The sequence below is a fragment of the Meleagris gallopavo genome, chromosome 6, assembly GCF_000146605.3.
Source record: "Meleagris gallopavo isolate NT-WF06-2002-E0010 breed Aviagen turkey brand Nicholas breeding stock chromosome 6, Turkey_5.1, whole genome shotgun sequence".
Taxonomy (NCBI): domain Eukaryota; kingdom Metazoa; phylum Chordata; class Aves; order Galliformes; family Phasianidae; genus Meleagris; species Meleagris gallopavo.
This window is the reverse complement of record NC_015016.2, coordinates 4,939,926-4,959,128: the sequence shown is the minus strand read 5'-3', so window position 1 is coordinate 4,959,128 and position 19,203 is coordinate 4,939,926. Positions and strand designations below refer to the sequence as shown.

The following is a 19,203-nucleotide window of genomic DNA, read 5'->3' as shown; positions in this document are numbered from 1 at the left end:
TCCCCCTTTTCCCCTGGTCTTTTATAACTTACAGCTGTGCTGATGGCCACAGGGGTTAACCCTTTCCCTGCCACCTCCTATAAAGCTCCTGACAGCCAGTCACTACTCTTCAGCTCCCAGAGAAAAAAAAAAAAACTGGCTGTATCCTAACAGGATTCTAATGAGCATTACAGGCAGTGCTTATGGAGCCAGAGGGTCTGATACAGGAGTATCATTCGTATGTTGTGTGTTGAAGAACTGAGGAAGACTACAAAAAGTGCCAAAAGATTATTTGATTACTAGGGAAAATGCCTGTGTGGAGTACTTTAAGAAGTAATTCCTCTCACATTAGAGTGCTGATAGTGAAAAAGTGCTATCATTGAATGAAGATAGCAAGTACTAGAGAAACCTTTAATGTAGCATTAACGGTATAGCAAGAAGCAGTGGTTTGAAGCTGAAATCAAGCTAATTTAAATGAGAAGGTAGGCTTGAGATTTTAAGTGTAAGGCCAAGTAACAACAAATTACCAAGGAAGGAAACATTTTCCTTGCTGTCTGCAGATGAAGAGCTATAACCCCAGAAGACAACAGAAAGGAATGTGAACCCAGCAGCAAGATGTTTGGCTGCCTTTAAACTGTGTTTCGTGTTTCTTTTGGTGGAGACAGGACATATTTATAACACAGTCACCTGCACTGATGACCCAGGCTCCTCTCAGTTGGGTTGTGCTTATACCACCTGAAAGCAGACCTTCTAAATGTCAATTGATGGGACATGGTAAATACAGCTTGAATTATTAGATCCTATTGTTCTGGAGAAGTTTGTTCTCCTACTTGGAAAGGGTGTGGATGACATATTTTCTAGGTGCATTTTCCAGCTTTCCTGCATGCCAGAGGCCTGGGTCTGTAGACATGCAATCATGGAAAGATTCCACTGCATGCAAAACTGCAGTAGGGAACCTGCAATCACTGTGTGCACTTGGTTGTGTGTTTGATACAGGCTGTATTCAAAATAAGCATTGCTCAGTGCTCCAGTTTAACCCTCACTGACATTTCTTCCCCTCTCAGAAATAGCCACATCTCTCCCCACCATTTTCATTTTGCAGGATTAAGCAAACTAGGCTTCCAGGCTTCTTTCTAAACCTTTTTAATCCCTTATCGGAGAAACCCTTTAATTCTTGTTTGCTTTGTATGAATCTTTCCTGAGCACCGTTTACCAGTGCATATATGGGTGCAGATGAGATCTCATCAATGCCTTCCCATTGCATTAATGCTTCCTGGATTCCACTATTCAGGTTATGGATAAAATATTGCTAAATACAATTGATCAGTGCAAGAGATCTTTCACAAGGTGGACAGAAGCAGTTTTCCCCTTGCAAATACCAGAGCTCCAGTGTAAGTGCCCATTGCCTTCAGGCAACTTAGTGAGTCTCTGATTGCTTGAATTGTTTTTTGCCTCCTTTTCAAATGTGAGTATTATATTTGGATTTGATTTTATTTTTTTTTTTTTCATCCTGCCATCTTTCCTGTTTTGTCACATTCCTACAAAACCCTCACTGAGAAATCTGCAGATCCACACGCCAGCTCTCAGCAGCATTTCTGAGCAGGGATTACTTTGGCCCCCAGTTTGATTGCTTTAATTCTTTCCTCTGTTCATCCACAGATGCACTCAAATTTCCATTCAAACATATCCTGTTAGACATGGAAAAAAAATCCCGTGATGAATATTATCTTCATTAATCCTAAGGGAGAATGTTTACCTGATCTAACTGTTATATCTGTCTATGATGGATGGATGGATGGATGGATAGATAGACAGACTGATAATCTTGAGCTCTAATGCTTCTCTAGTGCCTCGCTCTAAGACATTCCTTTATCTTCATTTTTTTAATCATCTCCTCTATGTAGCCCTCTGGTTGTTGCTAACTCTCTTTTTAATATTAAACTACTAAACTAAACAACTAATATTTGTGTATTTATGTCTCAATCACTTTACTTGTCATCAAACTCTCTTTTTGCACTTTGAGTATGTCATTTTGATCTCAAACCACTAGGAGGAAGCATTCAACAAGTTTCACTGCTCAGGTGCGGATCTCACTCTTAACTGCTGATTTTATGATTGTTCTGAGTAGGAGCCCAGGGGTCTGCTGGGTCACACTTCTCTTTAAAGTGTGGAGGCACAGAATCTCTTGAAGAAATGTACAACTATTCACCTTTCAAGCCGGCTCCACTGCTTCTGATGCAGCATGTTTTCATAGCCCCATCCTCAGAGCAGCAGGTACTTGTAATATCCAAGGTAATTTCCTTCCTGGCTATTCCATGTGTCTTTTAAATACCTTTCTCCCTTGCATGTATTTTCCCACTGCTTTATGTGCTGAGGGTTACAGCGCATCCTCTCCGCTGTTATTTCTAAGCTGAGCAATCCAAACTGGGATCTCTTTTCATAACAGAGAATGCTGTTTGTTCTGGTATTGCTTCTCTGTGTTTAATCCAGTTTTAATTTACAGCTGTTGAATTGCAAAGGCCTTTGGCAAATGGGAGGAAGGACCTCTGTTTGCTTTGAAGTGCAATGCAGCTCCACTGATTTCTCCAAGTAGCTGAGAATCACTGAACTTGAGTGATCAATATGATCCCGTTATGATAATATTCTCAGTCGTAAAGTCACTACAGATCCTAACTTTCATGAAAAAAAAGTAGCTTTTTTTTGTTGTTGTTGTTAGTTCCACACAGTCTTTTCTTGTGTTGTTTTGTTTTGTTTTGTTTTTTCTCTCTAACTCCTCTACAGAGAAGATATGGATGTCCCATCCCTGTAGGTGCACAGTGCCAGGTTGGATGGGGCCCCGGGCAGCCTGGCATGGTGGAGGGCAACCAGCCCATGGCAGAAGGTTGGAACTGAATAGGTCTTTTCCAACCTAGAGACATTCTATGATTCTAGGAATGGGATGCAAGTATTCAAAGCCCTTCCATTATTATTTCAATATTGATATCAGTAGGATCCAAGTTTAAGAGAGTTCAGGGGAGAACCAGAAGGATTTAAGAGCATACCAAGAAGACTGCCTTCCCCAAAATGATGCCACTCTTATTCAGAAGGGCTTCTGCACAAAGCAATATTTACCTTATGTCATTGTCAATTCTTTGATAAACAAATCACTGAGGGCACCAAATTATATTTTGCATGGCAACAAACTGTAGCAAAATACTGCTACTGCTGGGAAGGTTCAACCTCTACTGCCATACCACTGACATCTGACTCTGATGTCATGGGCCAACATCATAAAATAGGAGGCATTACTTTCAGAGCAACCCTAGTATTAATCAAAAATACCCCTTCCTGGCAAAGACAAATTGTGTTTCCTGTGTCCAGGCTGGATGTGGCTCTGGGCAGCCTGGTCTGGTGGTTGGCGACCCTGCCCATAGCAGGGTGTTGAAAGTAGATGATCATTGTGGTCCTTTTCAACCCAGGCCATTCTATGATTCTGTGATTCCCTCTGGGTATGTGATTATTTAAATACATAATCGCATACATAACATGATGCAACACCAGAACTGTTCAGCACACACCCAAATCAATGGAAACAGTGCGTGTGGCTCATTTCTGCTTCTCAATGGACCATGCACAATGTGGGAAGCAGATATCTAGCAGAGTGGGGCAGGAAAATACAATCCCACAAAGCAATGTCTTCAGCTCCAATGTTGTGGTCAATCACAACTAAGTAGATGTGTTTAAATGTTTTTGTTGTGTATTTTTTTTTTAATTTTATTAATTATTTTAATCATTTAATTTTTACTTATTAACTCTATTTTTGGGGGGGAAGGAAGAGAGTCTCCGTGGGTCCAATGGCACAGAGCTATTGTCTTCTGTCACACAAAGCAAATCCACTGTGCACCTATTTTAAAATTTGAGGAACTTAGTCAGAACTTCCTGAAGGCACTATGAAGCCAGGAGAAAGCAGGGGAAACTTAGGGAATACCACAGAATAAATTAAAATTAAAAGATACTATAAATATTATTTATTAGCAATCAGTGTTCAGACAGCCTTAATTATAAACAATGTCATTGTTAAGGTATATTCTACCATCTATAATAAAAAGAAATTTCTGTCCAAAGAGCTCACAATCTGGAGAGGTGAAGAAGATTGGAGAGGATACAAGACAGGCCATCTAACTGCCATGTAGGCAAGGGGTGCTGAAGAGCATAACCAGCTTGCTGCAGGTCACATATGGAGTGTACAGCAGGTCCCAGCCATCTGCAAAGCCCAGTTTTCTTTCTGGCTGGAGGAAAGCTCATCTGAGCCTTGACAAATCTTGCAAATCCAACTGTAGAGCTACAACTCGGTAACTAGGAGAAACACAAAACATATTCTGCTGACTTGCATGTAGCATGCTTGAAATTTAAATGAGAAATAAAACATCAAGGGTAATTTATGACTATCTCAGGTACATGACAAAGATAACACAACAGCCGATGGCAAAGTGCACGAGCTTAAAGTATCTACAAAGTATGTGTGCCAAGGACAAAAGACCACGTATTGTTTGGTCATGTGCTTCTCTACAAAAATCAAGCCTGTAAGGACACAATGAGGATAAAAACCTTTGCAAGGAAAATGGTGGTGACGATCACGAGAGACCACCTGCACGCATTCATAAGAAGCAGCATCTGTGACTACATCCATAGCACTATGTTAACACCATGGCCTTGGACGATGCCCACCACCTTGACCGAGGCAGCTTACATGGTGCTCACAGGCACACCCTGTCTAAGTTCCTGTACAAGGGTTCAGTACAGCTTCTGAATATTAAGAGTGGCATTTATTATTTCGTTAAGCTGCAGTAACACAAGAGCATACATGCCGTGACTTATTCTGCAGGCTGATCATATTGGAAGAAGTCCGCTACACCGTGGATCATGCAGGGGCTAAGTTTCAGTTCCCAAACATTAAAAAAAATCAGCAGCCATTTATTTAAAAGATTTACAAGGAGAATATCAACAGGGAAGTGGACTAAGGAGAAATTCTAGCCCCTCTCCCTTCTGCAATTTAAACAAAATGTAATACTCTTTTCTCTGGTTGATCTGTTGCTGCTTGAGCAATCTGTTTTGAATTAGACCCTCGTAAGACAGCAGGTGTGATGTCAGATGTGACATTATTTGTCACTGCTGTGAACACGCTGCCACGGGAGCTGCCTTGAAATAGTAGGATATCATTGATGAGACAGACTCAAAATCCTTTACAGCTTTTTTTGCCTGTATTAATATTGAACAAAGCTGAACACAGAGTCCAAGGCTAAAGCTTAGCCACTAGCATAGTTAAGTGATCAGGCTTAACCATGGCTAAATGATCAATTCTGACAGTTCCATTTTAATGGGGAAGGCAGCTTCAGCTGATGTGTATTTACAGTATCATCTTCTGTGAACATTTCTTAACAGCATTGTTTCTTGTGAACTATTTAAGGTCCAGAGATTTTTGGTCACCTGTAAATTCATTCTCAACTATCAGATTGCCACTACTGGTTCTTGTGACACTGTCATATGATGGAGGAAAGGATGTTGAGGATGAAGTTAGAGATTCATCAAGATTCCTGCCATAGTTTTCACCCATCGTAGAAGCTATGAGTCCTTCTCTTTCTGGAGCAGCATCACCAAGAGTGTCACCACTGTATGTTCTGTGATGATACAGGTAAGAAGCATGCTTTATGGAGCGCTGGAGCAAATGACTCCTGTAGGCACGCTGGATGACTGTGGCAGAAGCTTCCTCTTGTCTGTGTCTGAGTGTAGTGGAGATTGGCTCATAGGACTTTTTGGATGGATTGACAGCCATGAACTTCTCCTCCATCTGTACTTTCAGTGTATCCATTTCCCCAGAATCCCCTAACACTCGTTTGGTAAAAGCAAACAAGATATCCAAGCAATGGATCCTATCTCCACTGACCATGGGCAGGTCCATTGCTATGAGTTCAATTTTGTTTGGTTTTGGTACACGTAAAGGTTCAGCCAAAGCATCTGCAAAGTCTGAAAGCGCAGAGAAAGTTATGAACTGAGTTGCTTCAGGGTCAAACTTCTCCCAGATTTCATAAAAGATGTCAAAATCATCTTCCCCTAAAGGTTCTGTGCTTTCCTCAGTAGCAGCATTGAAGTTCTCTAAAATAACAGCTATGTACATGTTTACAACAATGAGAAATGATATAATGATATAACTCACAAAATAAACAATTCCCATTGCAGGTTTACCACACTCTCCTACTCTACCAGTTATATTTGGGTCACAATATGGTGGCCCAGTATTTAAAATAGGACTGAGAAGACCATCCCAGCCAGCTGACGTTGTGATTTCAAAGAGACAGAGCATGCTGTTAGCAAAAGTTTGGAAGTTGAACATATCGTCAATGCCATCTTCCATCTTCACGTAGGCAAAGTTAGCCATGCCAAAAATGGCATAAATGAACATGACCAGAAAAAGCAGGAGGCCAATGTTGAACAGAGCAGGTAGGGACATCATTAAGGCAAAAAGGAGAGTTCGAATTCCTTTGGCAGCCCTGATGAGTCTCAGTATTCGTCCAATTCGAGCCAAACGAATAACTCTGAAGAGTGTAGGTGGTAAGAAATGTTCAAATGCTTTACCAATGCCAGAAAGCAGTAAGGCTACAAAGGAAATGGTAATAAACAGTTAGTATTTCACATTTCTTAGCTAGTTATAAGGTGAAATTATAATATTGTTTCAGTTGGAGAATATATCACGTATGGGAGCTAACAGCTTAACATTACAACCATTCATAGAAGTTCAAAATCAGCCATTATGAACTACATCCTTCATCCACCAGAAGGCAGTATTTGTTGCACCAAGAATGGCACAGCTTTAAAAATCTGTATCTGTCAACACTTGCTGACTAATGGTTTTCTCTTAAATTAACTGCATGAATTCTTCAAGTGCTGGTTATGTACTTCTTACTTTGATGTGAGCTGCTGACACTGTAGTGAGGTAGGTGTCAGTCTCTTCTCTCTGGTGACAAGTGGTGGAGAGTGAGGAAACAGCCTCAAATTACACTAGGGGAGGTTTAGATTAGATATCAGGATGAATTTCTTTATGGAAGGAGTGCTTAGGCACTGAGCAGGCTGTCAAGGGATGTGATGGAGTTGCCATTGCCAGAGATATTAAAGAGGTGTGTGGATATAGTGCTCAGTGGTGGGCTTTATAGTGCAATGTGATGGTTGGACTTTATGATCTTATGGCTCTTTTCCAACCTCAATGGTTCTCTGTTCTACACAGCTAAACTCAGAAAACAAAATATAATAACAACATCCTGGTCATCACTGAGATAACATAATCAAGATGCAGACAAGCAAAACCACTGAGGAACATCAATGCAGTGCACAGCACTGGCTTGAAGTTCAAATCTGTGTTCCCAAATAAGGGATTCTATTTTATCTTTAGTTTGCATGAAAACTGACATACAGATCTAGTAACTCTAGAAGCAGAGGTCTGGCTTTTCTAAATTTAGATACATTGAATACATTTTTCTGGATCTTTGCTCCAGGAACTTAATTCCTTAACGAAGAGCTATATTCTTACTGTGAGCCAAAATATAACTCACAATAATGAAAATAATATTTTTTCTTCTCTTAAACGTCTTCTATGATTTTGGCAGTCCTGGCCCTTAGAAAAGTTAAACTGGCAGAGCGTTCTTTATGGCTTTCTTCCACTGCAATCTCTTCACATAAAATCTAATACATTTAGGTTGTTCTTTTTTATTCTGCTACACAGTGCAAATCTTTAATTTCAGCCATTTATGTCCAGGTTTCCAGAAACAGAATTCTAACATCTATAATCTGACTCCAATTTTCATATTCTCTATATATTTAAATTCTCTGTTAAAACACAGATGACAAAAAGCATCATTTTTTAACTGATCAAAGATATTGTAGTTGACACTGTAACAGTGGAAATCATCATGTAATGTAGTACGTTATGTTGGCACGTTGGATCATTAATTCTGATTTTTCACAATAAGAAGCAAGAGCTTAAAAAAACTACTATGAAATATTTCATGTAAAACAGCCTTAATTACTTTTGCAATATTTATATTAGAAAAATAGTATAAATTTTAGAAGACAATTTCCTATTATTTCAATAAAAACATGGTGGGTTTTTTAGACCAGGCATTTCTTTTTGCTCAATATTTTGCAGTACTATGGTTTCCATTTCAACATCCATTTGAAGACGATAAGTTTAAACTATTTTTTTTTTTTAGAAGAATGACTGAATTATTAAAGAATTTGTCAATCCAATTTTACTTACCAACAATTGACATGATCACAACAACTATATCAAATATGTTCCAGGCATTCGAGAAATAGTACTGCCTCAGAGCCACCAATTTCAGTATACATTCTGTAGTAAAGATAGCAACGAAGAGTATATTGATTTTGTTAAGAACATTGGTCTTCGTGTCGCTTTGTTCATAGGTTTCCACCATCATGGTGATCATATTAAGGCAGATGAGAATCATGATGGCGATATCAAAGGCTTGATTTGTTGCAATGTCAAAAAGGAATCCTTGGTATCTATTCTAGAGGAAAACAAACACATCTGGCATCAGTTAGGAAAGTAGAGAATACTCATCTGTACATGCTTTCTGGCAGATGCAATTTTTTTGTTACTATGTCACTTAACTATTGTAAAGATAGAGAAATTTAAGGAACCCTGAATATTTGAATATTATCCTGAAGTTTAATCACTTCTAAGCTGAATACAATCCTGAAAATATTGTTCAGAAAACTCAATAAATATTTAACTTCTAAAATCTTCCAATATTTCTGCTATAGAATTGTCTTTCAGATCTGAATAACAATTTAAAGACTGTATTTACATTCAAAACCTAAAATATGCATTTTTACATTAATTATATTGATTTCATAATGAATTTTCCTTTTGAGGAATTCATACATTCTTACCAATGGTCTTGGAATGGGTTTTTGAGGTTTCTTGGATCCCAACCTTTTCATGGCGTTGTAATATTTTTTCTGTTCCTCTGTCATAAATATATCTTCCCCACCAAAGTATATAAAGAAATGTCAATGTTATTTGATGTGATAGCAGCACTGTTGTAGTTATGGATATCTAAATTACTGGAAACAAGCATTCCTTTCTTTTCACATCTTGCTGGTACTAGCTCTCCTCACGATTTGTAACTGGGCCCAAAAATAGCAGAGTAGGATCAACCGTACATTTACATGGCAGAAGTCCTGGGGTGAAACGTAAGTAGCTCAGAAGCATGAAAACAAAGAAGCTACTGAAAAAACCTATGTAACAATAAGACTTTCCCTGGATTCCCACATGCTGTTCTTGTTGAACACATAAAATACTTGTACACTTAGAAAGTATACAAAATACAGTTTCTAAGAAAACAGACTCAGTACCAAGGCAGGGAGCAATATTTATGGGGGTGAAGTGAGATGTCATTGCCTCTGAAGCATTGGGAATGAGCTGAGTGTTCCAGCTATCGTGGAGCAGAAAGGAGCATGAGCCTCACCCTGCATGCTACTTCTGCTTATGCTCTAGTAGATGTAAATTAAAGTTTTATAAATTACATACAGCAAGGACATTATTCTCAAAAAGGCAGCATTGCTGGTGATACAGTAGGTGCCTGGGAGCACAATCAATATACTTATCTTTTTCTTTTGTTGGTTGAAATTGTCTATAATAACACCAACAAAGAGATTCAGAGTAAAGAAAGATCCAAAGATGATGAAGGTCACGAAGTAGAGATACATAAATAAATTGTGCTCCATTCTTGGCTGCTCATTTTTCTGCAGGAATGAAAAACAACATGAAACACGACCTGTAATGTAACATGGGTCCAATTCAGAATAATCTTTGCATTGCAGATCCTCTAACAAATTGATTCCAGGAGGAACTAAAACTTACAGCTTTACTGCTAGTTCTGACAAAATCACTGTAGCTTAAAACCACAAAACCTCATAATATGAAATGTTCTGTCTGTGATACTGTTGGAACATGAAATCATAGAAGAAAATAACAATTGCTGTGAAATTCTAGGACTTCACAGAAGACAAAGGGACATTTTTGCTCGTGCTGACTACTATCCCTTTTGAAACTGAACACAATTGTTATGAAATGATACGTTTCAGTATTACTGACCTATTGAAAATGTGGCTCAAACTAATGATACTGCAAAGCATTAATACCATAAGACTTTGTTAATTTCTTTTATTTTTTTTTTTTATTTATGATGTTTATGTAGCTTCTGGCTAGGTTGGTGTAGAAGAGGATAATTTAATTCGTACTGATACTGAATATATTTGCACTGAGGAATTTATAGAAGAAAAATTGCTCTTAGCTTAGTGGTGAATGAGGTTTAGTTTTAGAGTGTTTGGGGTTTTTTTGTTTGTTTTGTTTTTTTTTAATTTGTTTGTTTGTTTTGCACAAAAGCTGATCTTTCTTTCCATTTCAGTCTTGACTTGCAATCTTACTATAGGTACTTGATGGAGTCCTCATTAAGTCAACAGAAACAGTCACTAAATTGGACTTCCTTGACGTGATTTCACAAACATTTCAGAAGTATCAGTTCTGCTTCTTCCAATGTGAATGGGAGCTGTCAAGGGCTCAGTAGTTAAAAAATCAAATAAACTGTCTAGAAGACTAATTCCAAGCTCATGCCAATAGAAATATTGGCCTAGGTATATTTTTTCCGATGTAGCAAAAACAAACATACGAACATAAAGGAACAAAACCCAACCCAACCAACTTTCGTTCATGGCCGTTATAAATGACAATAATAAAACCAAATTTGTTTTCCACATTGGAACATTATATGTATATATATATTTCTACATGGTTACTTCTTTATCTAATTGTTATAGCCTCTTAGTTTTAAATTCTTTGCCTCTAAAGACCCATTACTTTTTTTTCCTTAACACTGAATGGATCTTCTGATAAGACAGTAAATGCTACCAGCAGGATAAACAGTAGACTAAATGGTGCTACTGGTGATGCCTGACCACGTACATTATATGATTGCTTATCTAGTTCGATTCACTTGATTTGTTTCATTCTTGATGAAGTTTGGTCTTATGTTTTGATCTGTGTCACTGTAGCAGTTACAGGTTTATTCATAGCTCAAGTTTCATACAAGATGATGTGTGAAAGTAGGTGCCTCCATGAAATCCCCTGGTATCTGACAGACTTCCAGTGATTAGGAGGGACAGTGAAAATTAAAGAGGTGCTCAGCTTACCAGAAGAGATAGTCAGGGTGAGCTGAAATCCCTCTGAGCGTACTGACTAGATCTCCATCACCTATAGAGGGGACTTGGAGGTGAACTCACATGGCGACCTTACACTGCAGGTAACTGCATTCAGGTGAATGCATCTGAAGTTGAATCTCACTATCCATTAGAGCAAATCAGCATCAGGATAGTGCAGGTTCATTCGCAGAGAAAAGTGCTTGCATCAGCTGATAAAAGGCATTACTGGAAAGCTCTAGCATCACCATCAAGCATCACAGTGTAAAAATCACAATGAATTTGCAGAATCACATAGAGATGTTTAACATAAAACGTCAACTGACCTCTCGCGAGTCTACTGCTGCATACATGATCTCCATCCAACCTTTAAATGTCGCCTAGGATGAAAGATTATCAAAAACACATTGAACTCCTAGAGTAAAAGTCTTTGCATCATATTCAGTATCCAAATGGCACTGGCTGGGGAAAGAGGCTTTACTGTAGTCATAAACACCTAAAACCAAATGACTTCAGGGACAATTATCACTGCTGTATGTGACAGCCTCTGCCCTTACAGGAAGGAAAAGCCTAGCACGATGGAACAGACCACACTGTTCTATAATCCTGCCATGACAAACCTTCACCAGCCTGGTCTACTAAGTGCCTCACAGCCCACATGGCTGAGCAAATCGGTAGCAGATTAGGTCAGTACTCTATCCACATATCCTTTCTAAGGCTGACTCCAGCTCTCAGGCTCATGAATTGGTTTTATTATCCAGGGAGACTAGCACAGCATTCATCTGACACATATTTTATCCCTAAAAAAAAGCATGGTGGGGTTCCAGTTTGTCCCCATGTTAGAATATCTCAATGTTTTCAATTTTCATTCACTAACAGCACTGGTCTTTGATCAGCCAGCTATGAGGTAAGAAAAGGCTGTTGACTCTGTTTTTCGCCATCCATGGAGATGAGTTAGAGGTTGGCAGGTCTGTCTGACTTGACATTGGCAAGTGAAGGCAAGCAGCACTTACCACCTGAAGAAGAGCCAGGTAGCCAGAGCCAACGTTGTCAAAGTTGACTTTAACATTGACCCAGAATATTTTTCCTGTGTGATTCCATGCTTTACAGTCTGCTTTGTCATTGATAGAACCATCCAATTCTGAATTTTCTTCTGTTAGGTTGACACATTTCCCAAACTTCCCAGCAAACAGGTTGACTCCCATGATGCTAAAAATGAGCCAGAAGATGAGGCAGACGAGCAGAACGTTCATGATGGAAGGGATGGCTCCCACAAGGGCATTGACCACCACCTTGGGTGAAATGGGAGAGGAAAATTGCACTTAGTTGAACAAAGATGGACTCAAGTATCTGCTCAGTGCAATCAGCTGTTGTAAAAACTAAGCTGTCAATTAGTTTTGCAGCAATCGAAAATCTTATGTTTTCCACGTAAATATTTGTTACAGTTGATGTGGGTACCTTGAAAAAAGATTCAGAGATGTATAATCTTTATCTCTCAATGGAAGGGTTGGAATGTTTCATTTTGCTGTGACCTCTCAACTACAGATATAGACTACAATGCAAGTCCATCCTCTTTTGATGACTTTCCCTTGGTTTTGTTGGATTTTGCTTTCTTTATTACTTTTTAAAACAGAAGATTTATGGGTTATTCTCCCATAAGCATTAATGCAAATGACTGTATTATTAATGCTGTGGAAAGTAGTATTTCAAAAGGATTGGCAATGACTCTCCACTAGCATTTTGTTGGACCTATTTTTTAATGAATCATCATACTTGGGATCAACAGCTGTGATCTAAGGATCTGATTTGTGCTCTAGGATCCCAGAAGTAATTTTTGAGTATACACTAAGACATAACATTTTGCTTGACAAAATAAGACAGTGCAAAGTAATACAAATGCATCCAAGTATCACAGCCAGTGAACTTAGCATTCAGATAGCAATTTGTGAAGGTTTTTGGAAGCCTTGTCACAAGCATTCTGCATAGCAAAATGGAAACTATGATAGAACCTGGTTCAAAATTGACTTCAGCCATGGAAAGCTTGGTGCTAAATTAACAGAATGCATTAATTTCTCTGCATCTTCAGTGACAATATTGCAGAGAACTTGCAGCTTCACCTCCAAATGATATCAAAACAATTTATATTTCAGTTGCATCGAGGTTGCATTCCCATGTTAACGCGTAATGGAGATACAATGCACATTTATGCTATTTATGGTGACAAATCTGAGTGTATTCCTTAGACCACAGTTGAGTTCATACATTGCCATGGTTCACCACTGCTCTTTCACATGATAGTATATAGAAGTTTTGCATATGACTGATTTCCTCTTCATCTGTGCAACAACAGATTTCTGATCAGTCACATTCAACAGCTTCATGTTCCTAGCACTCCTTTGATGGAAAAAGGCAGCCAATATACAGAAAATCAGACCTACTTTTTGTAAGAATAATTATATAGGGAAAAATAGTTTTGATAAAGCATGCCTGAGCAGCCTAAAGATTTTGTAAACCAATTCAGTAAAAACTTACAGAACAGAGATGATTCTTTCCTCTGAATTAGCCTTTCCTGAGCATCTAAGAATGAAAATTGCTAACTCCAAATTCTTTTCCTCTACTTTGTTTTGGGTTCTGTCAGTACGACAGAAACACAGGAATGGCTGAGCAGCAAAGGAGTAAATTTCTTCCAGGTCTCATTTTAATTTCAACAGCATTTGAGATTGATCACTTGAGTGAAGTCTGTAAGGAGCAGCCAAGTGTAGAGGAACTCAGCAAAGGTGCTCTCAAGAATTTCATAAATCCTAAACTTGGCTTGGTGCAGACATGAGTTCACAAATATACAGCCAAGTGTTACGATACTATTACAACTTATTACAACTGACAGGCTTTAATTTGTATTCAGACTTACCCTCATCCCCTCAAATCGTGACAATGCTCTTAAGGGTCTCAGAGCTCGAAGAGTCCTAAGAGATTTCACACCATCAAGTGAACTACCTAAGATATTTATCAAAGAGATCTGAATGGGGAGACCAAACAAAGTATTAGCAACATTTTGGCACCTGTTTCTTTTATTCATACTGAAAATAAACAAATAAATAAAATAAAATAACATCAGTGCCTAGAGTACAATATCGTGATACAATCATTAATGGAGGCAAGAGTGTTTTCTTGATTTTATGTCCAGAAAAGAATTGGTGACTGTGCTGCTAAGTCTTGCCTCAGGATCTGCGTAGAGTCATAAAACCATAGAATGGCTTGGGTTGGAAGGGACCTTATAACTCATCCAATTCTGACCCTCAGCAGTGGGATGGTTGCCACCCACCAGATCAGGCTGCCCAGGGCCCCATCCAGCCTGGTCTTGAGCGTCTCCAGGGATGGGGTATACAAATGTAGAAATGCTGGATGCACAACTTACACCTACAATGAGGAAATCAAGCCAGCACCAGGCATTGGTGAAATACTTAGTGAAGCCATAAGCCACCCATTTCAGGATCATCTCCAGAAAGAAGACGAAAGTGAACAATCTGTCGAGGAACAACAACACAGCTTTGATGGTTTGTCTCTCGTTTATATGAATGTCTTCAAATGCCTGAAATCAAGATATACAAATAAATTCCAAAGTCAGAGATAAGCTTAAAACATGAAAGTCTAGAAACAAAAATGCCTCTTCATCATTCAGTACATAATTTACACAGATGTGAACCTCATCTTTTACTCAAATGTATGCCAGCTGGCAAGCTTGTAATTGTTCCTATCCTTTCTCTTTCCTTACAGTATACACACTCATGGACACATACAGACCATGCATTCTGGGATCTTAGGAAAGTACATTTTTAGATTTTTTTCTCAATAATTTTATACTTTCAAGAGAACTAACGTACTAAATATCATTTACATATTTTAGTGATATATAGAAACATTTACATTTCACAACTATGAAAGCCAGAAGAATCTAATGTACAATCAGAATGGAAACAGCTTGTGAGAGCTGAGTATTTTTAGCATTGTTCTCTCTAATTTGTAATAGTATGAATAATAAAACTGTGATAATTACAAGAGCAGATAAATGACTGCTCTTTTTCACCTGGAGTTCAAAGATATATCCTGTGTTTCCTGCCAAACGTAACTTATCTGGGTGCTATTAAAGCTAAAAATGCTTGTACAGAAATACATGAAATTGTGCTCCACAAACCAGGGCTCCGCTGCTCAGAAGAATCATGAATATGATAAAGGATTCAAACCAGGAGTGCTCAACAATTTGGTAACAGGTTTTCCTCAGATTCCACCATGTTTTTCCTCCAAAATTTATGGCTCTACCCTTACAGCAACGAAAGTATCGAACACAACCTGCAAGTGAGAGATAATGATTGCAAGTAATGAAAGCACGTGCAGATCAAGGGCAAATCTGATGTGCATTGTTCTGGTGCCCACTGTCAGGTGAGATCTGATTTTATTCTCTTCTCTTGGGTTAATCCAAAACTGATTTTGACTCTGTCCAGCAGAGCAGAGTTCACCTCACCTTTCTATAATTATCTACTCTTTGGTGTTCTGGTCTTCACCACATAGAAGCAATCCTCTGGTTTTTAAGGAAAGAGAGTTTATTTTTCTGGTGGCACAATCTCTCTATTCACTACACAGAGACAATGCCCGAATCACTTGTTGACATCTAAAATTAAGTAAAATTAATCTCCACCGATCAGCTCTGGATTCCCAGAACAACAGGATTATTTTTGACACTTCACAACCATGTAACCATGAGAACCTTACCTTCTGAAAAACATTTTTCTGGAGTCTTCTTGTCTTCAGCAAACTCTGGAATCTGCCTCAACAGATCTTCAGGGTTTGTCAGATCCACTGTGCTGCCTTCGGAAGAGCTGACAGAGTCAAACTACCAAGCAAAAGAAGATCAGGTATTGATTCTCCCTACATTCAATTCCAAATGAATAAGATCAATGAGCAAATAACATTCAAAATAAAAACTTCATTATATGATAATATTTCAAGTAGAGTTAAGAATGGAATAGACTTTATGACTTTAAATGTAAGCTTGGAATTACCAATAGGTGCATTCAAATAGGAGCAAAAGACGTATATCTATCAGTACAGTATCTATCCACATAAAACAATTTTAACTGCTTAATAAGCTCATAAATTAGAGATATTTAAACTTGCTTTCAACTACACACAGTCCTCAGTGGGCTAAAACCAGAAAAATCTAGGAAAATACATTCTAACAGGAGAAACAGATAAATATTCTGAATATCCGTTAGAGTATTTAAGAATTAGAAATTGGAATTGTATCCAATGTATATGTTATCCATTTCAAAAGCTTTTCTTTGTTCCTCCAGACATACATATAATGTACAATGAGTCAGCTGTTTGTTACAAATGATTTACACTTGGATTTTGTTTGGGGATTTTTTTTGTGTGTATTGCTGAAGAAGAGCTCATTTTCTTGGATGTTTTCCTAATTCAGAATTATCCTTAATTTATTTATGAATCATAATGAGAAACTCATTTATCATACTACTTTTCTTGAAACTGAGATATTTATGACACAGGTTGGCTTGCTGGAATTTCCCAGTTATGCCTGGAAGTATCTCTATCCTTTAATGAAATATTTTGTCACCCTTTTACCTTTTTTCTTTTTTTTTTTTGGTAGACTCTAATTTCAAGAAATGGAAATCAGCAGAGAATTTATAATTTTATAAATTATTTATTTGAATCAAATAAATCAAAACACCTCTCCATTCCTAAATACTTTTCTTTCCTACATACACATATATATATATATATATATATTTTTTTTTTCTTAAAGATCAATATTTGGACACCCAGCACAGGTTCATTTTCATTCACAGAATTCACAACCATCATTAATCAGCCAGACTGGTACAGTGCTGCTGCCACCACTGAAATCCAGTCCATCGAGTCCATGAGCAGAAGTGTATCCAAGCCTAACCAGCACTGAAAAATCAACATCATACAAGCTATCTACGTATATCTACATATTTACCTCTTTATGCTCTGCTGATGATGGTTCAACCTTCCTATCTTTTCCTAGGTAAAGCACACTGAATTCTTCAGAGGAAAGTCCTGACACTTTACTCCAGCTTCCTGAGGTTTTCCCTCTTTCCCCTCTTTGCCTCAGGTGATTTTCCTCCTGAAAATAATCTGTGGATTAGCAGGGTTCTCTTTTTCCTTTTTTGGGGGATGGGTAAATTGGAAAGAAAAGAAAAATAAGTCGTACATTTCATTTAAAGGGGGATGCTCTGGACAGAAGTCATAGAAATGATCCTTTTGAATGATATTACCTAGCAATAGAGATAGGGAAAATTTCCCTAAAGGCCATAGAGCAACAAAGAATTAGTAATTCAGTGAGCTGCTTAACACCTGGATCTTGAGACTACTTTTGCATAGGAATTAAAAGGGAAACTTCATATGGGAAACACTGAGACAAGAAAAGGACATTTTAAAAGGTTCCAAATGATCAATTTACTCTCATTCTAAACATTTCTAATTGGTTCAAAATTTCTTAACTGTGGAAATGCGGGTCAGGTATTCTACCTTGTGCCAGAGAGAGTCTTCTACCATGCATTTATCTTTCAGTATGCGTGCACCCTAATATAGAATTGTAGAATCATAGAATGTCTTGGGTTGGAAGGACCCTCGAGGATCATCAGGTTCCAACCCCCTGCCATAAGCATGGTTGCCAACCACTAGATCTAGTACAAGATCTGGCTGCCCAGAACCCTATCCAACCTGGCCTTGAACATGTCCAGGGGGGTTTGATCTGGGAGAGATTTTGATCCCCAAACAAGCAGATTTATTACCTGTTTACTGTATTCTGTGTCTGAAAACATGCTCAGTTTATCTTCATCTTCAAAACCCTCACTTGTATTTTCTTCCTCAGCAATAGGGACACAAACAAATACATTGGGATTGGTAATAAAATCATCAAGACCTGAGCATATTTCCCCATTTTTTTCAGCCCATTCAATATTGTAATTGTCTTTACAATTTTTTCTTTCTTTTCCCAAACCCAGTTGGTTCTGGGCAGTCAATTTGTTCTTCTTCTTCTGCGCTTTCTTTAGATGCTTGAGCTTTCCACAACAGGTGTTCCACACAACACTCTTCACAAAGTGCAGTCCCTTATGAATCCGAGCAAAGGCAATCCGTAGATTGTTCATCTCTCCATCATCTTCTGCTGTTTGGAGACAGTCAGTACTGAAGGAATTCAGCAGCAGAGCAATGAAGAGGTTGAGTACCTAAAAGTCATTGAAATAATGGTAAAAAGTCTGGAAAATTACATTCTAAAGTCTAAATTCTAATGCAGAAAACAAATGTTACAAAAGCTCAGCCTGACTGATCAAATGAAAACAAGGCAAAAATGAGATGGCTACAGCATCACAGAATGGTTTGGGTTGGAGGGGACCTTTAAGAACATCTAGTTCCAGCCCCCCTGCTATAGGCAGAGCATCCTCTCACTAGGCCAGGTTGCTCATAGTCCCATCCAGCCTGGTGCCTTGAACATTTCCAGGGAGGAGCATTTACGGCCTCTCCGGGCAACCTGTTCTATGACCAACCAGATTACAGTTGATGAATTAAATTTCCCACTCAGAAAGCTCGATGTTCCCATATAACTCTTCCCCCTAAAAGTTACTTAAAATCGTGTATATTTATTTGATCAAAACAACTTTCAAACATTACAGTAGTAACAAATACTGTGGTCACTGCCAATCAGTTTAATGACAACTCTCCTCATCAAACTAGAGTTAAATCAGTCCTATGTGGAAGTTTCCCAACTGGGATGTAAAATCAGATTCTGGCACAGCAATATTGTTAAACATACAACATTGATGGAAAAAAAATCAAAATCAAGAGAGGCTCAAAGAGAAGTTTTCTCCCTGTTTCTGAGTGTCGTCCTCCCCTCCATCACTTATTTACTTAAATGCAATGGGAGAATGAAACAGA

At 38.3% G+C, this 19,203-nt stretch overlaps 1 protein-coding gene across 1 annotated transcript in view; it reads right to left on the bottom strand.

Moving 5' to 3' along the window:
- Positions 1 to 4,067: 4,067 nt before the first annotated feature.
- The window catches only part of LOC100543622 (sodium channel protein type 5 subunit alpha-like), a 36,976-nt gene continuing 21,840 nt past the window's right edge, over positions 4,068 to 19,203 (bottom strand). The window contains exons 20-31 of the mRNA XM_031553842.1: positions 18,071 to 18,497; positions 17,246 to 17,403; positions 15,997 to 16,117; positions 15,422 to 15,576; positions 14,636 to 14,818; positions 14,138 to 14,245; positions 12,243 to 12,521; positions 11,556 to 11,609; positions 9,640 to 9,777; positions 8,923 to 9,027; positions 8,267 to 8,537; positions 4,068 to 6,612 (exon numbers count right to left, since the gene is read on the bottom strand). Coding sequence (XP_031409702.1) covers positions 5,417 to 6,612; positions 8,267 to 8,537; positions 8,923 to 9,027; positions 9,640 to 9,777; positions 11,556 to 11,609; positions 12,243 to 12,521; positions 14,138 to 14,245; positions 14,636 to 14,818; positions 15,422 to 15,576; positions 15,997 to 16,117; positions 17,246 to 17,403; positions 18,071 to 18,497 — 3,195 coding nt within the window. The 3' untranslated portion in view covers positions 4,068 to 5,416. The remainder of the gene's footprint in view (positions 6,613 to 8,266; positions 8,538 to 8,922; positions 9,028 to 9,639; positions 9,778 to 11,555; positions 11,610 to 12,242; positions 12,522 to 14,137; positions 14,246 to 14,635; positions 14,819 to 15,421; positions 15,577 to 15,996; positions 16,118 to 17,245; positions 17,404 to 18,070; positions 18,498 to 19,203) is intronic.